This window comes from Thalassophryne amazonica, chromosome 2, assembly GCF_902500255.1.
Source record: "Thalassophryne amazonica chromosome 2, fThaAma1.1, whole genome shotgun sequence".
Lineage (NCBI taxonomy): Eukaryota > Metazoa > Chordata > Actinopteri > Batrachoidiformes > Batrachoididae > Thalassophryne > Thalassophryne amazonica.
The window spans coordinates 110401513-110424736 of NC_047104.1; the positions used below are offsets into that span (position 1 = coordinate 110401513).

General features: G+C 45.3%; 1 protein-coding gene across 4 annotated transcripts in view; it reads left to right on the plus strand.

The window, feature by feature from the left end:
* The window catches only part of ano5b (anoctamin 5b), a 202296-nt gene that overhangs the window by 99533 nt on the left and 79539 nt on the right, over positions 1-23224 (plus strand). For all 4 annotated transcript variants that reach the window (XM_034191614.1, XM_034191588.1, XM_034191597.1 and 1 more), the window contains one exon: positions 4725-4789. In XM_034191614.1, the coding sequence (XP_034047505.1) occupies positions 4769-4789 (21 nt within the window). In that variant the 5' untranslated portion in view covers positions 4725-4768. The remainder of the gene's footprint in view (positions 1-4724; positions 4790-23224) is intronic.

A 23224-nucleotide genomic window follows, 5' to 3' on the forward strand; every position in this document is an offset into this window, starting at 1 on the left:
GGTGATGAGAGCAATCTTAAAATGGATTCTGTGAAGGTTATGGAGTATAGGTGTAATGTGTTCCTGTTTACGTACTCTCATCAGAATTCTAGCTGCCCTGTATTGAATGTACTGGAGCCTTTGAAAGTTTTTTCCAGAGATCCCAAAGAGCAGCGGAGTTACAGTAGTCAAGCCTAGAGGAGACAAAGGTATGGATGAGTTTTTCCAGCATCATTGATGACGTTATACTGCAGTGAGTGTAGTTTCAAGTTGTTGAAATGGTTCGGTTTTTGCTGCCCAAATATCCATGAGTGGAACTGGAAAGAAGTGAAGTCTGTGTCACCTAAAGAACGACCTGAGGAACAGCAGTAGGTACAGACAAACTAGTGACCCAGTGTAACAGTATATATTCCCCTGCTGGATATCTTCCCCCTTACCCTGGAAATCCCCCCAGGCAACATTACTACAGGGCAGCACTGATTAACCCAAACCTTGATAAGGCCCAGTCAGGATAGAGTAACCTTTAAACCTTTTGTTTGATCTAATTTAGGTGACAGTTGACCTTAAGCAAAACCCTGAAGGTCAAGGTCAATTGCTTATCCCAGGTAATGGCTTATAAGCAAGGCCTATCACTATGTGCATTCAAAATTTGGAGGCAAAATTTCAAAAATTGCGACCAGGAAAGTTGTTTTGTTGAATTTAGTGTTTAGCCTTCCTGTGACCTTGACCTTGATCCTTTTGTGTACTGAAAGGTTTCTTACTAGGGCTGCTATATGTGAAATTGCAAGAGTCTGCGATGTAAACTGTGCTGCACAGCGAATTAAAGGTGAAAATGCAACAATTACAATTACGCGACACGCCGAGCGTCCTTAAAGGGGTCCTTAAAGCTGTAGTAACAGACCTTATTCTCTGTGAAGCCTGTAAAATTTTCACCGAAAGCCAGATAAATTTTTCGAATGGTTTCCAGGTGCCAGTCTCTAACAGCTTCTGAAAAAATTCTGATGGAAAAAAAGTCCTTTGCATTCCGCCATTTCCAGACAATGAAAATCCGACGAGGGGGCGGGACCACTCCTTCCCAAGGCGTGCTCACAGGCGAATGACGTCACCGACAGGCGTGGAAAAACTCACACATGCGCACGAAGGTTCAAGCATGTCTGACGTAAAAACATATGAATCAAATCCATATAGTTTTTGAAAAAAATAAAAAGGACCGTTACTTTATTGACAGACCTCGTATTGGGGGGTGGAGGGAAGATATTCAGAGTGGGGGGTAGGATATCCTAGGACAACCCCCCCCCCAAGCCTCGGGGGGAAAGATAAACTGTTACACTGGTGTAACTCCTGGCAATTACCCCTCAGAGATCACTTCCTCTGGACAGAAACCAAATCATTGATGTTTTTGCTCTTAACCACAACAACAGGTGCATTGTGCTGTTATGAAGACATCAATGGCAGTTGAAAGATTTTCTCTCTGCCTGCTGTTGGTGTTCATCTCCTGAGGCTGTAGGCTACATGTGTAGGTCTGTGGATATTTGTATTGAGCAGTAGCCTTGTGTGGGATTTTGGTCATTCTGTATGTCATTAGTGACTGTTGCAGATGAGACTGTAGCTATGTGTACGCGCGCCTGTGAATGTGGCAGAGGCGTAGCAGAGCCGCCATGACACCCGAGCCCATAACACTCTCATAAAAATGCCAAGCTCCTCCATAGCACCTGCAGAAAAAAAATCTCTGGAGCCGCCACTGATGATATGAGCTACTTGTAGATACATTGGTAGCTGCATTTACTTGTATATCCAAGAAGGAGAGACCAGAGATGGGAAGCAGCAATTCATATTTCAACACAGCCTGTGTCATTAATTTTTAAAAGAACAGATCAAAAAGCTTCCAAACATAACTCACTTTTTTATTCTGAAATATTGACCTATAAATGCACTGTTCCACATTTGCATTGAGGTGCTATTGGAGTATTGAGTTTGCCTTAATTCCACCAACAGCAGGACAAGCTAATTACCGAAGTTGATGTTTTATATCAATTAGTAAGATTTCACAGACGGGATGTTCACCGAATACCGATGCTGCCTGAAATCTGTACAGAGTAATGTTTTATGACATGCTGCCATTTGCACACAATCAAACATTGAATTGTCAGAATATTGATGGTGGTCTGGCTTGGCATTCTGAATCAGAATCAAATTTATTGCCAAGTAAGTTCTCACATACAAGGAATTTGATCTGGTGTCATTGGTGCATAAAAAGAAAAGGAAAAAATACTTCTGTCAGAAGTAATTGGTGCATAAACAACAAAAAAATAAAAAGGAAAAATACTTGGAGGAGTCAAATAGACAAATGGGCAAAACTATGTTCACTGTCATATAAATATAACAGTGTGCAAAGGCATGCAGATGTACAGTACCTTTCAGTGCAGGGATGATCAATCTGTACCTTGTGGGAGTGGGGGGGCAGGGTAAATGGGGGTCTCTGACATTATTTATAAGTCTAGCTGCGGACGGAAAGAAGCTGTTCAAAGATCAAAAAAAAAAAACTTAAGTGCACTAACTTCATCCAGTGTGAATGATAAGAGATACAATCCAATTCAAATAAGTTCAGTGAAAAAGGAAAATTTGTATTTACACTCTGTCACACAGTCTCTGCTTCATCCAGACAGCTGAATGAGGACCCACGATGCAACGAGGCAGAATTAAAACTGTAACCGGTTTATTGTAGTTGAACTCCTTGGGAGGCACGGGAGGACACTGAGGACTGCTGATGTGTGGTGCTGAGTGCCAAGGCCAGGTGGAAGAGCTGGGGTGGACCTGTGGCAGCAGGATGTTCTGGAAAAACAAACAGACAGGTTACTGGGACTGGAATGAACAACTAGAAAACCACTTGCTGAGACAAAAATAGGTAATGCTATGAGAGAAAAATTTCAAAACTTTATGTACCAGAGGTACCGTGTGAGAAGCTTGGAAGGAATTTTGAGGAATAAATAGGCAGGCGCATGTGATGCAGGTGTGCCAGTTGCCACGGGTGTCCATCATCAGCAATCAGCCATCTGCAGCGTCACAGGGAAGAGCAGATCAGAGGAGTGGAGACAGAGAGGGGAAAAAAAAAACACAGGCAACACTGCAAGGTAATAGTGCACAACACAGAGAACAGCTCTGTGCCTCACTAGATTAAAGTTAATGCATGTACATTTTGAAATTGGGAGCAAATCCTATGTCCCAAAATGAATGTGTTTTTAACCTTTTAAGCATTATTTATGACCTATGTATAATATCAAATAAAATGAAACATAACAAAATATGAAATTTGCATCATATTTAACTTTACCTTAAATTGTCTCATTGTGGCTGTCACAATATATAAAAAAATAATCAAGAAAATGGCCCATTACTTCAGGCAGTGAGGGCCATTTGTCCATACCACTCTTTTGAAAACTGAATCAATGTCAAAAAAGCAAGTTTAACTTCAAACTGCATTATGTCATGTTAACTTGGCGAGGACTCATTAATCAATCAACCAACCGACATTTATTTCTATAGCCCTTTACAGCTGCCGGATGGTGTCCATCTTTACAGTAAAATCAAAGATCAAGAATTCACAAAAATAAAACAAACCTAAAATAGAGTTAAAAATGGCACATAAAAACAAAACATGTAACAACACCACAAGGTATTAAAAGCCAGTTTAAATAAATAAGCCTTGAGCTTTGATTTAAAAATTGCTGGTTCAGAAATAGTACGTAAAACAGGAGGTAACTTGTTCCACAGTCTGGATCCAGCTACTGCAAAAGCATGATCATCCCAGAGTTTATATTTTGACCTCGGAACATCTATGTAAAGCTGATCAGATGTCTGTAATGTCCCACCGTAAGTGTGGAGTGTTAAAATTTCAGACAGGTAGGAAAGTTCAAGACCATTAATACCTTTAAAAATAAACCTTAAAATCAATTCTAAAACCAACTGGAAGCCAGTGGAGTGAGTAAAGTACAGGCATAATATGCTCACATCTGGAAGTGTTCGTTAAACGATACGTAGCAGTGTTTTCCACAAGTTGGCATTACATTAAATGCATTACAGTAATCTAGTATGGAGTATCTAGTATGAGTTTATCTGTTGATCAAACATCAAACAACTGTCAAATATCACTCCCAAATTCTTGACAGGTAATTTCAAATAATTAGCCAGAACACCAAACTTTGATGGTACAACATTTGGCATGGCAGAATGTCCAAACTCAGTGGTCTTTGTTTTACCATCATTCGGGTAAAGGAAATTTTTGGACAGTCACTGATTTACATCATGAATACAATTACATAGTGAGGTCAATGCATCCCTTTCATTAGTCCTCATAGGCAGATAGATTTGCAGATTATCTGTATAGCAATGAAAGGACAGGCTGTACTCAGCTATAGCTGCGCCCAACGGTAACATGTGCAATGAAGATGGAATAGCTCCAAGAAGATGATGCAGAAGATGCTCCACCAACAAGATGCTCTAACCGGGAAACAAGTAGATTACAAAAACTACACAAAAAATAAATAAATCTTTGTTTATGCTATGTGTTTGTGTGGAAAATGAATATTTGTCAATATACTGGCATATCGGATGTTAGAATCACCAAAAATCTAAGTTTTAAAGGTCCTGTATTGGTAGGGCTCTTATATATGTCAGAATAGATTATATTTTCTGTTTTCCTTGTACGGCATCAACCCTCATTTATGCATTTTGTTTTTCTTTTGCAGATGAAAACAGTGGCAATCATGTCAATTCTTCCTCTGAAGCAGAGATGCTGCCTGGACAGACAGAAGTAAGTGTCATAAATATGTTGATGTTGGAACATGCATCAATACACCAACTGTTGATCAGTAGTGGGCACAATTCAAATTAAAAATGGCTAATTAGCAGAACCATTCTTGGGTTTACAGCTACGGTAACTTTGAAAAGTGCACCAAATAGTTTCCACCAAATTAAGTTCCACTAACTTTAAGTCTGCTAACATTTTTTGAATAAAGTCTAGTGGTCAAAAATGCTTGCAAACCATAAAATCATACGTGCTTGTTCTTGTTGGATTCTGTGGATGGTTGCAAAAATGTCACAGTGAAGATTTTATTGATGGAAAGCATGAGTGATGAACTCACGACAGCTGTTGCTCCTTCCTACTAATGTTTGTATGTATTGAAAAGCGTGTCTTGCCTACCTCAAAACACAAAGTGTAGGATAGCAAAAGAGGCCATGTTTGATTTCTGGCTCTATCGCTACGCTGAAGTGGAACAGGTCAGTCAGAGGCCCGTCAGGCCACCAACTGATTTCCCCAGTAACCACTGGCTGGTCCCCCGCCTGCTCTGTGTATTCTTTGCTGCACAAAATTCTATCCATAAATAGTTTTTAGTCCAAGTGTTGTGTTTTTTTACTGACACCCAAAATTAAAGCAAAACAGCAAACAAATAAATAGATGTCCCTGTTTCGTGTATGTAATATCATTACTAGGTAGATTTCTGCCCAGCTTTGCTCGTGTGTGCCTGCCTCCTTTTCTGCATATGAGTGGAGGAGGCAGGGAGTCAGGCCACCAACTGACTATATATATTGGTTTTTGGCCATTTTTCAGAGAATAACACAAAAATGTTTTTTTCACTTATAGTTCGTGGTTTATTTATTGTCAAAGAACTGTGTTTACTCTTTTTAAATCATAATGACAACAGAAACTACCCAAATGACCCTGATCAAAAGTTTACATACCCCTGTTCTTAATACAGTGTGTTACCCCCTTTTAACATCAGTGACAGGTTGGAGTCTTTTGTGGTCCTTGTGGACGAGGCTCTCTGATGATAAAGCTGCCACTAAATATGTCTTGGCCTTTGTTTACATCAATTATGAAGAAATACAAACAGTATGGCACTCTATGGTAAATCTTTGTGAGTGGACAGTTCTCAAAAACTGACTGTGTTGAAAAGAAGGAGAAGAGTGAGGAAAGCCACCAAGACACCCAGACAACTCAGAAGAAGTTAGAGGCTTATGTGGCTGTGATTGAAAAAATTTGCACACTGCAAATTCTGCATTTTGTATCACCAGTTATACATGATGAAGTGGTGTAGAGGAGGATTTTCTAAAAAAGAAGACCTAAAAGTTTACCTACAAATTGCCAGAAGGTACATCTGAGATGCAAACCTTGATTTGATCTGTTTTGGTGAAAGGAAATCCTTCTCAGCTCTACTCCACTATGAAGCTAAGAGTTCTGAAACAGGAAGAGAGAAATAAATATTTTTGTGATTTGTCAGGCAAAATCTATCACAGTAGAGACAAAAATATTCATCTGTGATAGAAACTGGAGAGACGTTTGGTTCTGGCTGAGGGTTAGTAGGTTTTATTGTTGCACATTATAAACTAATCTTCATTAGTGAAAACACTTAAAATTGATTGTCTGGCTCAACATGTTGCCTGACATAAAACCAAAAAAAATGAAACAAAACACTTTAATTGCACATCATGAATTCGTCTCAATGGGAATGACAAGAAATGTAATCCAGTTCACAAACATTTTTGGCCCATTCACACTGTGACATCCCAGTGTTTGCTGAAGGACAGTGAAAAGTTGCTTAATGTTGATCAGTGCCATGGTCTGTCACACTCCACAAGAGCCTATTCGATATCAATTGGCCAACACTGATGCCCATCGTGGACCCATAAAAATTTTCCAGCATGCTTAAAAACTTCAATGTTCATGTAAAAAGGCCAGCAAGAATTGAGCTCCACTACCGCTAAGTAACCTCCTCCAGTAAGCCATTACTGCTCTGCTCACCTTCACCGGCCTCTGCTGGTCATCTTCAAAGACTTGACATGGAAACACCACTCCTCCTCCATCGGGAATGAAGAAATATGTAGAAACTAGCTGGGGTACCCAGCTCTGCCTGGGTTAATCTGTTTTAGACATAAGCCAAATGCCAATCATTTTAATTAAAACAATTGCCCAACCTTTGTTTTTGTAATGCTGATGTATTATAAATATAAGTTAATGGGCTAAAGTTTGTCCAGCAGAACTATAAGAGGTGGACTCCCCAAACTAAGTGGAAATATTTCTGTGAAGGCTCTCAGTTGTCCAGGTGGTTTCCATGGTAGAGAAGCTTGAATCTTCGGGTGGACTGGGTTGCTTGACGCAAGAACGTTTTGCTTCAAATCGCAGAAGCTTCCTCAGCTTAAATTCTTGCTCTGGTAGTCTGACTTCTGTCTTGACTCTTGTAGAGAAGAAAACAGAAGCCACAAAAGCTGGAGTTTTAAACCTAACCCGACCCCTCCTACCGAGAGGCAGACTGCTATAGGCTAGTGACTAAACAATAGCTCTAATTAGCACCTATTGTGCTCTAGTTAGCACCCTCCTAATGACAGGGCAGCTGTCCCTCCTAATGATGGGACAGACGCCTCTCCTGATGGCTCCCCTGATGACTCTCCTGATGATGTGAATGACTCATTACCATGAACAAAAGACTGAAACTGCTTTGACCTGAGTACCCCATTGTCACGCTTTGTCCCCTGTTTACAATGGGGCACTCAGGTCAAAGCAGTTTCAGTCTTTTGTTCATGGTAATGAGTCATTCACATCATCAGGAGAGTCGTCAGGGGAGCCATCAGGAGAGGCGTCCGTCCCATCATTAGGAGGGACAGCTGCCCTGTCATTAGGAGAATATATATAGTTTTTAGGGCTACATATTGTAGTTTGGGAGTTTATCCAGGACAGACAGATGTAGCCCTTTATGAATATACGAGGTCTGTTACAAAAGTATTCGATCTTACTTTTTTGCGAAAACCTGATGGATTTGAATCAAGCGTGCTTGCATGAGCCGACCTTGAACTTTCGTGCGCATGTATGAATTTTTTCACGCCTGTCGATTGCGTCAGTTGCTGGCAAGCAGCATTTGTGTGAGGTAGTGTGTAGTGCTCTCGGTGGTTTTTCATTGCAAGGAAAATGACGGAACGACTGGAATAGCGCTACTGCATCAAATTTAGCCAGAAACTGGGCAACAGCCAGGTGGAAACCATTCGGAAGATTCAGACGACTTTCGGTGGCTTTTTAGTTGTGTGACTATCTGAGAAATTGTGGAAGAGGTGGGCATCATTTTTCAGAGTCCAGCATGTCCTGTGAGACATCAACATGAAGTTGCTTTTGCTCCGCTGTCAGCTTCGGCAGAAATTTTGCCGCCACTCTTTTCATGGCCAAATCTTCTGTCACAGTGGAATGTGCCGAAAAAGTGCTGATGTCCACCTCTTCCGCAATTTCTCGGATAGTCACACGACGGTCCCGCATCACCATAGCGTTCACGACTGGCCGACTGGAGCGTGGCTCGCTCTCCACCGTTGTGCGGACGTCTTTAAACCGGTTGTACCGCTCCTTAATCTGTGTGATGCCCATAGCATCGTCACTGAAAGCTATCTGAATCTTCCGAATAGTTTCCACCTGGCTGTCGCCCAGTTTCTGGCAAAATTTGATGCCATAGCGCTGCTGCAGTCGTTCCGTCATTTTCCTTGAAATGAAAAACCGCAGAGAGCACGACATGTCCTCACACAAAGGATGCTTGCCAGCAACTGATGCAATCGACAGGCATGAAAACATTCACGCATGCGCACGAAGGTTCAAGGTTGGCTCATGCAAGCACACTTGATTCAAATCCATCAGGTTTTCACAAAAAAAATAAGATCGGATACTTTTCTAACAGACCTCGTACATATGAAGAAATATGTCGAACCTGTCTCAATGACACACCAGTAGCAATGATGTAATAACAGAGTTACATTGAGTTTATAACAGCTACATCACTTGATGTCTCAAAAGCGGAATCCACACTCAGCTTCACCAAACTACACTACTGTTCAGTGGCGTGCACTAACAATGCACCCGCCCTCTGATGGCAGAAGTTAAAGCTCGTATCTCATGGAACTGCGAATGCTGATGAACATTGCGATTTTTGGATTTGGCAACTTTGTTCACGAAAATCAGTGTTCGCCTCTGTCATCAGCGACATTTTGCAGCGCAAATGTTTCCAAAAATAATTGTGAATAACAATGGGCGAACATTAGCAATTCTTAGTATATCTTAGCAACAATGTTTGTGAAGATTTGCAACTACTTGCCACTGTCTGGGAACGTTTGGGATCTTTTCCCAACTCCTGGTAAAATACCAGGCGAAGTTCAGGCGAATGAAATCCTCCCCAGCATTCAGATTTGTCCTGACCACTGTGGACGACAGAGCTCAGAAGATTTGCCTGTAGAAGCTATATAGAAGATGGATTTCCAGAATATGGAAATTAATTTATGTTCAGAAAAAGCCCAGAGTGCTGCTGCCCTTGATGAAGAATTGCTTTGTCTGGATGCTGTTGCAGCCATTTACCTGCAGAAGAGAAGGAAAAAGCGGAAGAAAAAGAAGAAAGGGAAAAAGAAAAGGTTTCATTGTTTGGGCCAGAGAGTGGTGTGAACCAAAGTGAACTTGAGCGACACGTTCCAAATGCTTACAACTGTGTTACAAATGTTTGCGGAAAAATTCTTTTGCTAAGAAATGTTCAAATTCGCAGTCTTTTTATGATATGCAGCATCTAATTAACATATTGTATACACCTCATTCAGAACAGTCAGAGGTCATGATATCCTTAGATCTGGCAGTATCTTTTTACTGTCTTTGGAAAGTTTGCATTTTTTTTTATCATGGATCAAAATCCTCAACAGATGTAGTATGGACAAACATTACGGTCTCAGATTATTTCCAACTCTATAGGGGCTGCAGGCAAGGTTGTAGTCTCTCCCCTTATCTCTTTGACTTGGCGATTGAGCCACTTGCAATAGCTCTTAGAACAGAGGGAAATATTAAGGTCCCGTTCACATATAGTGTGAAGTTTGGACGAGGTTTGGATGAATAGGGCAAAACAGCGTGAATTTGCACACCACGAAACATTGCATCGACGGGCAGGCGTGAACGATCCCGGTGCAAGAGGTCGTGCACTTGACAGTGTCTTTCGAGCAGGAGCAGTGCGAGGTGCACCACATCGCGCCGCTTATGTGGAAAAAAGAAAAAAAAACAGCCAGTACCTGTGGGACCACATCGCACCACTTATGTGGAATAGATAAAAAAAGAAAAAACATGCCACCTACGAGACTCGAACCCACGCCTTCCAAAAGCTCTGAATGCTAGTCAGAAACGTTACCAATGAGCTACAGATATGTCCTTTGAAATGTGCCTCATGTCAGGAAGGACATGGAAGTATTAAAAAAATTTTTAAATCACACACCATATAAAAACCTTGCATTTATCAAGTGAGCAATACAAATATGATCTGTCTGTTCCTCTGGTGATGACCCATGGTCACAGACATACAGTCATGAAATGATATGAATGAGAAGCAGTGTGAGAAGCAGAGTGCTCTGATGTCCATATCTACTGGTCAGGTGCATCCAGTCGCTGCGCACGCATGTTCTGCCTGACACGCATATTTTGTGGACGGCACACCGCAGCACCGCCACCACGTCATGTGGAACAGAGCTCACATGGGTGACATGACGATCAGATCACCCGCTGCGTGTTCTGATCTGACTGTCTGTTTCAACCTCGCAGGCTGTCATTGTGCGCTCTGTGCACACGCTCGCTTGCTGCAGCTTGTCACCACGGCGATATATGTTTTTATTTGTGTCCACGTAAGTACAGCAATCAGACTTACGCACCTCACAGTGGACAGTTGTTAGTCCATGTCTGTCCAAACACAGTAGGTGTTGTCCAGCTCGAATGTCCAGAATGAAAGATCACCATAGCTGCTTGTGTCGGAAGCCACACCTCCTGTAGGTGGAGCACACAAACCCACGTGTCAGTGTGTGTTTGCAAAGTCACACTCATGTGCACGAACCCGATGCAAGACTTTTTAAGTCTGATTGCTGTACAGTGATTGTCTGCAGTCTGCTGTTGTGCCAAGAGTGCAACTGGCCACACATTTTCTAAGTGCCATGTGAGCGGTGTTAGATGTTCATGCATGTCACCTGGAATTTGGCTGACACCTGCCGCAAGAGGGTGCGACGGGTTCGCACAGCGCACATTCCGTCTGTCATCCACTGGTGTGTGCAAATAATTGTAGCAACAGGTGTATGAGGCATTGGAGGCAGGTACGAATTTCAAACTTTGACTCTGACTAGCACAGAAATTGTGAAAAGATGTGGACATCAGCACTTTTTCGGCACATTAAGACAGACGTGCAGAGGAGTTCGGTGCGTTGTGGTGCAGCCGCTCGGCGCAAAGAAACGCAATGATGAAGCCTCACAGGACATGTTGGGGCTTGTCCAGCTCAAGCTCAATTTCTCGGATATTCACACGACAGAAAAGCAACCGGAATCCGTCTGAAAGCCGTCCTGAGAGACCAACACCGAGGTGGTTTTGTGCCGCGTCAAGAGCGGCACGGTGGCGCGTCCCTCGGCTTCTTTTTCCATGTCTATCTCGGCTTTCAATGCTTACCAGTCCAGTAAGTATCAGTGAAATTGTGGAGAGCTGGACATGTCCAAACTTGTCCTCTGACACGCCGAAACGGAGGTGTTCCTTTGTCTTGCTTCCAAAGCGAATCGGTCGTGACGCGCGAAGCCTCCGCGCAGCTTTCCATGACAAAATCTCTTGTTAAAAGTGAAATCTGCCGGAAAATGGCTGATGTCCAGCTCTTGTGATAACCAGAGAAAGAGCACACGACGGTCTCGTATCCACAGAGCCATCCATTTAGAAATGGTCCGGTGATTTGTGCCGCGTCATCGCAGCTTGGAGCGCGGTGCGCTGAGCGTCCTTAAAGGGGTCCTTAAAGCTGTACTAACAGACGTTATTCTCTGTGAAGCCCGTAAAATTTTTCACCGAAAGCCAGATACATTTTTCAAATAGTTTCCAGGTGCCAGTCTCTAACAGCTTCTGAAAAGATTCTGATGGAAAAAAAACCCAAATCATTCCGCCATTTCCAGACAATGAAAATCCGACGACGGGGCGGGACCACTCCTTCCACAAGGCGTGCTCACAGGCGAATGACGTCACCGACAGGCGTGGAAAAACTCACGCATGCACACAAGGGTTCAAGCTTGTCTGACGTGAAAACATATGAATCAAATCCATATAATTTAAAAAAAAAATAAAAAGGTATGATACTTTATGGACAGACCCCGTATATATATATATATATATATATATATATATATATATATATATATATATATATATATATATATATATATATATATATATATATATATATACACACACACACACACACACACACACACACACACACACCGTATTTTCCAGATTATAAATCGCACCGGAGTATAAGTCGCACCAGCCACTATATCCATTATAAAGAAAAATAAACCATAAGTCGCATGGACATACAGGTATGTTAACTTAACATGAAAAGTTCAGATGATAATATTGTGACGGCTACCGTTTTCGGATGCATATTTCACCAGTCGCAACTTGTAATCTGCAGAGTATGATTTTCTTTTTGGCGGCATTTTTCAGGCCTTCTCCGTTGTCTTGTTATCAGTAATGTTGAAATTTTTATTTTTCTATGGTAGTCAGAAGTCGCAGGAACAGTCACACAAGCCTTGAGTGCCCTCTCGTGAGATGCATTTTGCCTATGAATATGTTTGTATTTTGCGGACAACATTGCAAGCCAAACCATAACCCGTACCATCGCTGAACGGTTCTTTTCTGCATTGCATTTCTGTTTCCGGTGGCCATTTTAAAACATAGAGTGACTCTGTCACGTAAAATTGTTTTGTTACGGTAAATTAATTGAGAATCTACCGGTATATTTTTAATTTATAAGTCGCTCTGGAGTATAGGTCGCACCCCCGGCCAAAACATGTAAAAAAGTGCAACTTATAGTCCGAAAAATACGGCATATATATATCACCCAGCAGAATCTACACCAAAATGATTACATACTCTGGATGATTTTGGTCATTTGTCAGGCTTGAAATTAAACTATTCAAAGAGCTTGTTTTTTCCAATTAATGATATAGATAACTATTCTGTTTTTCCATTCAAACTGGAAAAAAAAATGAGTTTACGTATTTAGGGGTCAAAATTACTCGCTCAATACGAGGTTTGTACAATAATAATTTTAAGACATTACTAGACATGACGACTCAAGATTTTAAGAAGTGGTCAGCATTGCCAATTTCTTTAGTATGTCAAATCAACATTGTGAAGATGACAGTTTTACCCTGATTTCTCTTGTCTTTTTCAGATAATCCTAGTATTCATACCAAAGACAACATTTCAACAGCTACATAGGTTAATTGCGTTGTTTATTTGGAACAATTCGAACCCCAGAATGAAGAAAATATATTTAGAGGTGTCTAAAGAGTCAGGGGGTCTCGGCCTGCCAAGCTTTATTTTCTATTACTGGGCTGCAAACGTAAAACTTTTACATTGGGTATTTACATATAAAAATCAACAGGACCTAGAATGCACAGAAATGGAATTATTATGCAACCCTCTACCTATACTCACCTCCCCACTGCCATATAGTCATTTATAGAAATAATAAATCCAGTGGTTAAAGAGTCACTAAAAACATGGCTCTAGTTCAGGAGACAGTTTGGATTAAAATAGACCAGTTGTTTTTTTTACAGTAGCAAATAATCCCTTCTTCCCCCGTCTGTGTTGGACAATGCATTTCAACATTGGCATGGAAAGGGATTGACATTTTTCAGTGACTTGTTCACAAATGGAACATTCTCCTCATTTGAGACACTCGGGAAAGACCACAATTTCTGCAACAGTCAGTTTTTTAGATACCTTCAAATATGTAGTTTTGCTAAGAAAGTGTCCTCGTTTCCTTACCTGACACCTAAAAGCCAATTAGATACCATTTTAGAACTAGACCCCTTTGAGAAGAAACGGGTTTTGGTGATATCGTCTGTTTAGGGGTTTTTTGTGTCTTTTCTGTTCCTATGTCCTTTGATCACAGTTCACCTGTCTTGTCCCTGTGTATAAGATAAGACTCGACTCGCTTGATTATGTATCAACTAGCATGGACCTTGGAGGGAAAATTGACTTTATCGCGATTCGTCAAGAAGGAACATAATCAAGCAAGTCGAGTTGAGTCTTATCTTAAGTTAGGACAACAAAAGTTGTTTGTACTTACATTAGATAATGGCGACTGTTCTCCTTGTCTGTCCATGTTCCTCTAGCTCATATCAGAAGTCAAAATGAGTCAAATGACTGAGAGATCTAAATAGATGGCTGTGTAATGAATGGAACCACACTGCCATCTGTGGCTTTGGTCTGGCAACCAGAGCTTTTGGATGGCGTGAGTTCACATCCAGTATGTTTTTTTTTCCCACATAAGTGGCGCGATGTGGTCCCACAGGTACTGGCTGGGTTTTTTATATTTCCTCCACATAAGCAGAGCGATGTGCCGCAGTGGGCACTGTGTGTTTCTGCCTGAAAAACACTGGCGCGTGCACAAACTCTTGCACTGGATTTGTGCACGCCTGCCTGTCGGCACAATGTTTCATGGTGCGCTAATTTCGAACTGTTTCTCATTGTTTTGCCTTTTTCATCCAACCGCCGTCCAAACTTCGCACTATGTGTGAAGGGGCCATAACATATACACTTTGATAAGGGTTTAAATCCTGGGAGAAAACTAAAACTGCATGGGAGAGTGATTTGGGGGTGGTGCTTTCAGAGGAGGCGTGGAGGGAAAACCTTTCTCCTGTACACACCTCTTCATTACGCCATGGATTAATTCAATTTAAGGTACTTCATTGTCTCCATTACTCAAGGGACAAACTTGCCAGAATTTTTCTCACAACAAACTCTGCCTGCCTGAGATGTGGTAACAGCCCAGCTTCAGTGGGACACATGTTTAGGGCCTGCCCCTCTCTAAATAGTTACTAGGGCAGTATTTTTGATATTTTCTCATATGTGTAAAAAGACCATAGTTCCTGATTTCCACACAGCCATTTTTTTGACTTGATCGCCCAAATTTTAAGGTCACAAACTTAGAGATGAGTGCTTTGGCATTCGCTTCGTTAAATGCCCGCAGACTGATTCTTTTTAACTGGAAGGCAAAGAAACCCCCATCATTTCTACAGTGGCTGAAGTAGGTGCTTTCCTTTCTACCTTTGGAAAGACTCACATACAAGACAAGCAAAAGAAGCAAGGTGTTGGGAAAGTGTAATGACACGGACCCACAACAGGGGGCGTAAATGAACGGACAATAGATGAGCCAAAATACAACACTTTACTGTTGTGAAATGTGCACAACGAGAATACAGACAAACACAGAATCTGGGTTACAATCAAAATATACAAGGTGACGTGTGGGCAGGCTCGAGGATAGAAGACGTCCGTCCGGAGAGGAGCCGGCACCCACACGATTTCAAGCCGGCTCCCCGTCGATGATCCGGGCAGGAGGCGGCGCCGGTCCGGGAGCACAGAGGGGTGAGGTGTGGTGTGGTTTAAGTCTGGAGACGTGGAATACCGGGTGGATCCGCAGTGAAGCTGGGAGTTGGAGCTTCACTGCGGCCGGACTGAGGACTTTGAGGATCCGGAAGGGGCCAATGTACCTGTCCTTCAGTTTTGGAGAGTCCACCTGGAGAGGGATGTCCTTGGTAGATAACCACACCTCCTGCCCGGGCTGGTATGCAGGGGCTGGGGAACGCCGGCGGTCTGCATGGGCCTTAGCCCTCGTCCGGGCCTTCAACAAGGCAGAACGGGCGGTGCGCCACACCCGACGGCATCTTCGCAGGTGGGCCTGGACCGAGGGCACACAAACCTCTACCTCCACTACGGGGAACAATGGGGGCTGGTACCCCAGACACACCTCAAACAGGGAGAGGTCGGTGGCAGAAGACACCTGGCTGTTATGAGTGTACTCGATCCAGGCCAGATGGGTGCTCCAGGCCGTCGGGTGCGCGGATGTCACACAGCGGAGGGTCTGTTCGAGTTCCTTGTTGGCCCGCTCTGCCTGTCCATTCGTCTGTGGGTGATACCCAGACGAGAGGCTCACGGTGGCCCCCAGTTCTCTGCAGAAACTCCTCCAGACCTGTGAGGAGAACTGAGGACCACGATCCGAGACAATGTCAGTTGGTATCCCATGCAGACGGACGACGTGGTGGACCAGGAGGTCTGCAGTCTCCTGGGCCGTTGGGAGCTTCGGGAGGGCCACGAAGTGGGCCGCCTTGGAGAATCAGTCCAGTATCGTGAGGATGTTGGTCATGCCCTGGGATGGCCTGAGGCCCGTGACAAAATCCAGGTCGATGTGGGACCAGGGGCGACGAGGTACCGAAAGCGGTTGAAGGAGTCCTTGAGTCCTTGTGTGGTCCGCCTTGCCCCTGGCACAGGTGGCACAGGCCTGGATGTATTCCCGGACGTCGGCTTCCATAGACGACCACCAGAAGTGCTGCCGGACCACTGCCACGGTTCTTCGCACCCTTGGGTGGCAGGAGAGCTTGGAACCATGACAGACGTCCAAGACCGCAGCCCTGGCCTCTGGTGGGACATACAAGCAGTTCTTTGGTCTGGTTCCTGGGTCCGGGCTCCGTGCCAGGGCCTCCCGGACGGTCTTCTCCACGTCCCAGGTGAGGTTGGCCACGATAGTGGACTCAGCATGATGGGCTCCGGAGGATCCGACAGCCCTGTTTTGACTTCGTCTTCGTGTACCCAGGACAAGGCATCCGATCTTTGGTTCTTGGTCCCGGGGCGATAGGTGATCCGGAAGTCAAAACGCCCGAAGAACAGTGACCAGTGGGCTTGCCTGGGGTTCAGCCGCTTAGCGGTCCTGATATACTCCAGGTTCCGATGGTCTGTGAAAACCGTGAATGGCTCCGAAGCTCCCTCCAACAGGTGTCTCCACTCCTGAAGATCCTCTTTCACCGCAAGGAGTTCCCGATTGCCCACGTCATAGTTCCGTTCAGCCGGGGTCAACCTGCGAGAAAAGTAGGCACAAGGGTGAAGAACCTTATCGGACTCCCCGCTCTGGGACAGCACGGCTCCTATCCCTGAGTCAGAGGCATCCACTTCAACCATGAACTGGTGGCTAGGATTGGGCTGCACCAGAACATGTGCAGTCGAAAACCGACGTTTCAACTCCCTAAACGCGACTTTGCACCGATCCGACCAAGTGAAGGGGACTTTTGGGGAGGTCAGGGCTGTCAGGGGACTACTAACCTGACTGTAGCCCTTAATGAACCTCCTGTAGAAATTTACAAAGCCGAGGAACTGTTGCAGCTTCCTATGGCTTGTGGGTTGAGGCCAATCTCTCACCGCCGCAACCTTGGCCGGATCAGGGGCAACGGAGTTGGAGGAGATGATGAACCCCAGGAAGGACAAAGAAGTGCAGTGGAACTCACACTTCTCTCCCTTCACAAACAGCCGGTTCTCCAACAACCGCTGCAGGACCTGACGTACATGCTGGACATGGGTCTCAGGATCTGGGGAAAAGATGAGTATATCATCCAGATATACGAAGACAAATTGGTGCAGGAAGTCCCGCAAGATGTCGTTTACCAAAGCTTTGAACATCGTGGGGGCGTTAGTGAGGCCGAACGGCATGACCACGTACTCAAAGTGACCTAACGGGGTGTTAAATGCCGTCTTCCACTCGTCTCTCTTCCGGATCCGAACCAGGTGATACGCATTCCTAAGATCTAATTTGGTGAAAATTTGGGCTCCATGCAGGGGCGTGAACACTGAATCCAACAGGGGCAACGGGTATCGATTGCAAACCGTAATCTCGTTCAGACCCCTGTAATCAATGCATGGATGGAGTCCGCCGTCTTTCTTGCCCACAAAAAAGAAACCAGCACCCATCGGGGAGGTGGAGTTCCGGATCAGCCCGGCAGCTAACGAGTCCCGGATGTAGGTCTCCATTGATTCACGCTCAGGACGTGAGAGGTTGTACAGCCTGCTGGACGGGTACTCAACGCCCGGGATCAAATCAATGGCACAATTGTACGGACGGTGCGGGGGAAGGGGGAGCGCCAGATCTTTGCTGAAAACGTCAGCAAGATCGTGGTACTCGATCGGCACCGCCGTCAGATTGGGTGGAACTTTAACCTCCTTATTAACAGCCAAACCGGGGTGAACCAAGGATCCTAAACACTCCCGGTGGCAAGTTTCGCTCCACTGAGCCACAACCCCAGACGGCCAATCAATCCGGGGATTGTGTTTAATCATCCATGGGAAGCCCAAAATCATGCGGGAGGTAGAAGGAGTCACATAAAACTCAATCTCCTCCCGATGATTCCCAGACACTACCAAAGTTACTGGCAGTGTCTTGTGTGTGATTAAAGAGAGAAGGGTGCCATCTAGGGCCCGCACCTTCAGTGGTGAAGGGAGCGCCACTAGAGGGAGTCCTACTTCCCTTACCCATCTGCTGTCCAGTAGATTCCCTTCTGACCCCGTGTCCACCAGTTCTGGGGCCTGAAAGGTTAGATCCCCACTCAGGATCGTAACTGGGAGACGTGCAGATATGCGTGTATGTCCCACGTGAATGTTATGACCCACCCTTAGCCCAGTCTCTAAACGCGAGTGTTGTCGTTTTGGCCGTTTGGGGCAGTTTTTCCTGTATATGCTCTTTTGAGCTGCAGAGAAAACACTCCCCGTGGGCCAGCCTCCTCATTCTGTCATCTGATCTCCTTCTGGCCCTGCTCGTCTCCCTAACAACGTCAGCAGGGGGAGCTGTTGCCACATGGAGCGCTGAGGCTGTGGAGTGTGGGGAGGGCGGAACCTTTTCGGACCCGGAAGGGAGAGGGACGGCGCATGCCCGGCCATGTCCTTCGTCTCGCTCCCGACGGCGTTGTTCTAACCGATTGTCTAATCGTACGACTAGATCAATAAGCTCATCCAAATCCCGTGGCTCGTCCTTAGCCACCAGATGCTCCTTTAGGACCAGAGACAGTCCGTTTACAAAGGCAGCACGGAGTGCAACATCATTCCAGCCGGACCTCGCAGCCGCGATGCGGAAGTCGACTGCATACTCGGCTGCACTCCGACGCCTCTGTCTCAGAGACAGCAGCACCGTTGAAGCGGTCTCGCCTCTATGTGGGTGATCGAACACCAGTCTGAACTCCCTCACAAACTCAGTATACACCATTACAAGCCGTGCATTCTGCTCCCAAAGCGCCGTAGCCCAGGCGCGTGCCTCACCTCGAAGCAAATTGATTACATAAGCCACCCGACTGGAGTCTGACGCGTACATCACGGGACGCTGTGCAAATACGAGCAAACACTGCATTAAGAAGTCTGCGCACGTCTCTACACAACCTCCGTACGGTTCCAGGGGACTTATGTATGCTTCAGGGGACGGTGGGGGGGTTCGTTGAATGACCAGTGGAATGTCTATATTCGACACCAGGACAGCAGGAGGAGGAGCTGCAGCCGCGCCCTGTGCGCGTGCTTCCACCTCCGCGGTGAGAGCCTCCATCCTGCGATTGAGTATATTGCTCTGCTCGGTCACTACGTCCATCCGAGCAGTGAAGGCGGTTAAGACGCGCTGCAACTCACCTAACACGCCTCCTGCTGGCGCCTGTGCACCCTGCTCTTCCATTGGCTGTTCAACAGATGGTTAACGCCCCTCAGAATCAATGATGTTGGCCGAGATATCCTGTTGGGAAAGTGTAATGACACGGACCCACAACAGGGGGCGTAAATGAACGGACAATAGATGAGCCAAAATACACTTTACTGTTGTGAAATGTGCACAACGAGAATACAGACAAACACAGAATCTGGGTTACAATCAAAATATACAAGGTGACGTGTGGGCAGGCTCGAGGATAGAAGATGTCCGTCCAGAGAGGAGCCGGCACCCACACGATTTCCACTGCCACCGAACCCGGAGAATACTGGAGCCGCCAAGTCCCGAGTCCCCAGGTGATCACCGTCTCCGGCTGTCGGATCTGGTACTGCTGGCAGGAAGCAGAAACAATTAAATGTGGGTGTGAGCACACACCTAGCAAACAGTCAGCTAAACAGTCTGTAGGTTTTGTCCAGGTGGGAAAAAACACCTCCACCTCCAACACAGTAACACAGTAGTGCAGAGCCTGAGAGCTACTTATCCGTTTTGGCGTGAGGGGTGAAGAACGTCACTCCTACACGGACCACAAAACTCAGCACCAGCTGAACGCAGTCACCAGGATCTCCTGCAAACACTCAGAAAAAGATCACGTGCGTACGGCACAGTCAAACGGCTGAGAGTTTACCTTCTTGGCTTGAAGATATCTCGGCAGGGAGGTGGAGTTGCTGTCCGGCTTTTATGGAGATGGTGATGAGTGGCAGCTGTCAGGTGGTGATGAGAGACAGCTGTCACTCCTGGCTGCTCCCGTGAGGCGGCTGCGCCCTCTCGTGCCTGAAGCCCGCACTTTAGGCAGGGCGCCCTCTGGTGGTGGGCCAGCAGTACCTCCTCTTCAGCGGCCCACACAACACAAGGACTTTTCTTCGACCTGGAGTTCTTTTATGGACTATATCGAAGGTTACAATAAGTGCTCTGCTCATTTAGTGGTAATTGCTGTATTCGTCAGGATTTGGGTTTTAGTTGCTGTTTTTCTTTGTTTTGTTTGTTGGTTTGGTTACTTTCTGTTATGTTTAGTTTCTTGCTGGGGTTTTTCCTGCTTGGGTCTGTCTGTCCCTTTCTCTCTTGTCTGTCTCTGCTGACTCTTGGTGGTGAGCGTTTCCCTCTCTCTGGCCACACCCTCTTTCTGGAGCATTCCACGCACACCTGCTCTCTGCACCTCATCACCTGGGTGTTTATAAGCTCCTCAGTTTGCCTCAGTCCTTCGCCAGATTAATGCACCTTGTGCCTTTTCTCCAGCTCTGTTTTGTGTATTCTTGACCTGCTTGCCTGTGTGTTACAACTACCTGCCTGTAACCTCGACCACGCCTTTGCCTGATGTTTTTGGTATTGTTACTCTTGTTGGACTGCCTCACTGTGTACCGGACCCCATTTACTGTTTCAGTAAACTACTTTTACTTACAGAGCTTGTTGTCTGAGTGCTGCACTTGCGTCCAGCCTAACCTGTCACCCAGACCTGATAGTATTTTCAAGGATCAATGTGGGAACAATACTGTTGTATTTAAAACCAAACAAACAAAGATTAATTGTAAGAAGACTGCCCAGTGCCCCCCCCCCTTTTTTTCTTGTGGGTGGGGGGTGTTAATATTTACATTTGTATTTTTTGTTTGTTGTGTGAAAGTTGTTGGTACGTTGTGTATGTTCATTTAAAGTCTGCAAAGAAGAAAACAGTGTTAAAGAAAAAAAAAAGTTCAAATTCTCTCCAGCCACGCACATTATCCTAAAGATGCTACCGTTAAAAATCACCACAAACCAATAAGATGCAGGCACATCCTTTAAAAGCTTCAATGTCTCACGTACCACTTCCTGCATTTTCATTAATCTGCTCCACGCTCCCTCCTCCACCACTAGCTGGTCCCTGTCTGCTGTGGGCAATGGGCTCCACCCCCTGCCTCTTCTGTTGGCAGAATTCAAGCTCCTCTTTCCTCATCCCACAGCCGAGACGGGGACTGAGGCCAAACGAAATTTACAACTTTGCATTCAATTCTGTTGTAGATTAATTTCTTTAACCTATTGAGTCTTCTGGTAAAAATACTGTTTGCGACCCTAAAAACTCTTTGCAGACTGTTTTGCAACCTTTTATGAACCCTGACGAGACCCAAAATTTGCTACATTCGTCACCATTCGCCATTCTGTGAGATACAGGCTAAAACCTAAGCCATGTGTGAGTCAATGAACCGCCCCCAAATCTCCTAAAACTGTGCCATCTGCTGGGCTACCTTTGACCTGGTTTGAAGACAGGCAGTTTGGACCCCTGGAGCACAACTTCCCCGGTGTTTCATAGAGATTTTTGAGAATCTGCTGCATGGGGCAGCGTCAGCCACTTCACATCATAGTGTGAAAAATAAAGCCCCGTTTACAGATAGACAGTTTTGTCGGCGGGTAGTACGTAGACTGAAGTTCGTGGTAGTTCCGGCTGTTTTTGCGGTGGAAAGGGGTGGAGCATTTCGCCGGCGTTTTGACCGCCGTACTATCTGCAAATAGGCGGATAAAACGCAGCTAAATCCGCCGAATAAAGCGCCGTTTTGACGCCGTAGCATCCGGCACACGTCAGGCAATGGGGGTTAATACCCAGTTCTATCCTTTACAATCGCAGGTTAAGACGCGCGTGAGAACGACGGTGTTCTGCTGCCGCCGATAATGCCCTGTGTACCGCTGGTTAATACCCAGGTTTTTATCCAGGCAAATCCTGCGTTACTCCAGGATCATTTGCATATAGGCACCGCCCCCAGAGTATAATAGGCTGAAGCAGCAGGAATACATGCCTCTGTCACTGCAGGGGGAGGGAGATCATCCTCAGCCTTTTCTTCTCCTTCCTTTCCCCCTCCTCAATGTGTTGCTCCGTCTCCATCACAGGCCTCCCCTCTGCTTCTGAACCAGACCTCTTGGTTTCCTTCTTCTTTAAGTCCTTGCCACTGCGAATTTTCTTTTAGGAGGCATACTGGAGCTTCTCTGCAAAAATATCTGGAGCTGGCCGCGAGTGAGAGGCCTGCATGCAGCACGCTAGCGTTTTATACTGACCGCCGCCTATCGGCCGTTTGGAACGCTGTTTTAACAGGGAGGTGGTGTTTAGAACGGCGTACTGTCCGCTGGCACCGCCATTTTGTCTGCTTCTGTTGCCGGTTAAAACGCTGTTGTGTGCGCCGATGTGGGCTCTATCTCCATTTTATACGCTGTTGATTAGGGATACAATGCCGGCCGCCGAATAATGGCGGTGTAAACTGCGGCAGTACAGGAAGGGACAGGATGAAACGGCAATTAAAAAGTATCAAACGCCATTGTTCGCGTTGTCTCTGTCGTCACGCGAATTCTCCGGGAGCGCTCCTGGAATAATTCGAATAATTCGCAGATCCGATGTGGATTTGCATTTTTAATTGGCACAAGTTTTACATCATAGTGTCAATTAGATTAGAAAGAATTTTATTAATCCCTTGGGAAGACTCCCTCGGGGAAGTTGCGGTTCCAGCAGCATTGTATAGCAGCACACAGGGTAAGAAGCACACAGAGTAACAAAAGTGAAAGTTGGGAAAAAAGGCCCTTAATGAACAAAGAAAGTTTACATTTACACTGTCTCATGGTGCTAAAGTGCTTGAGATCTGCTCACAGGTTAAAGCTACTTTATGTAAGTTTTGAACACGTGTGCAAACATTATGTCCATCCAA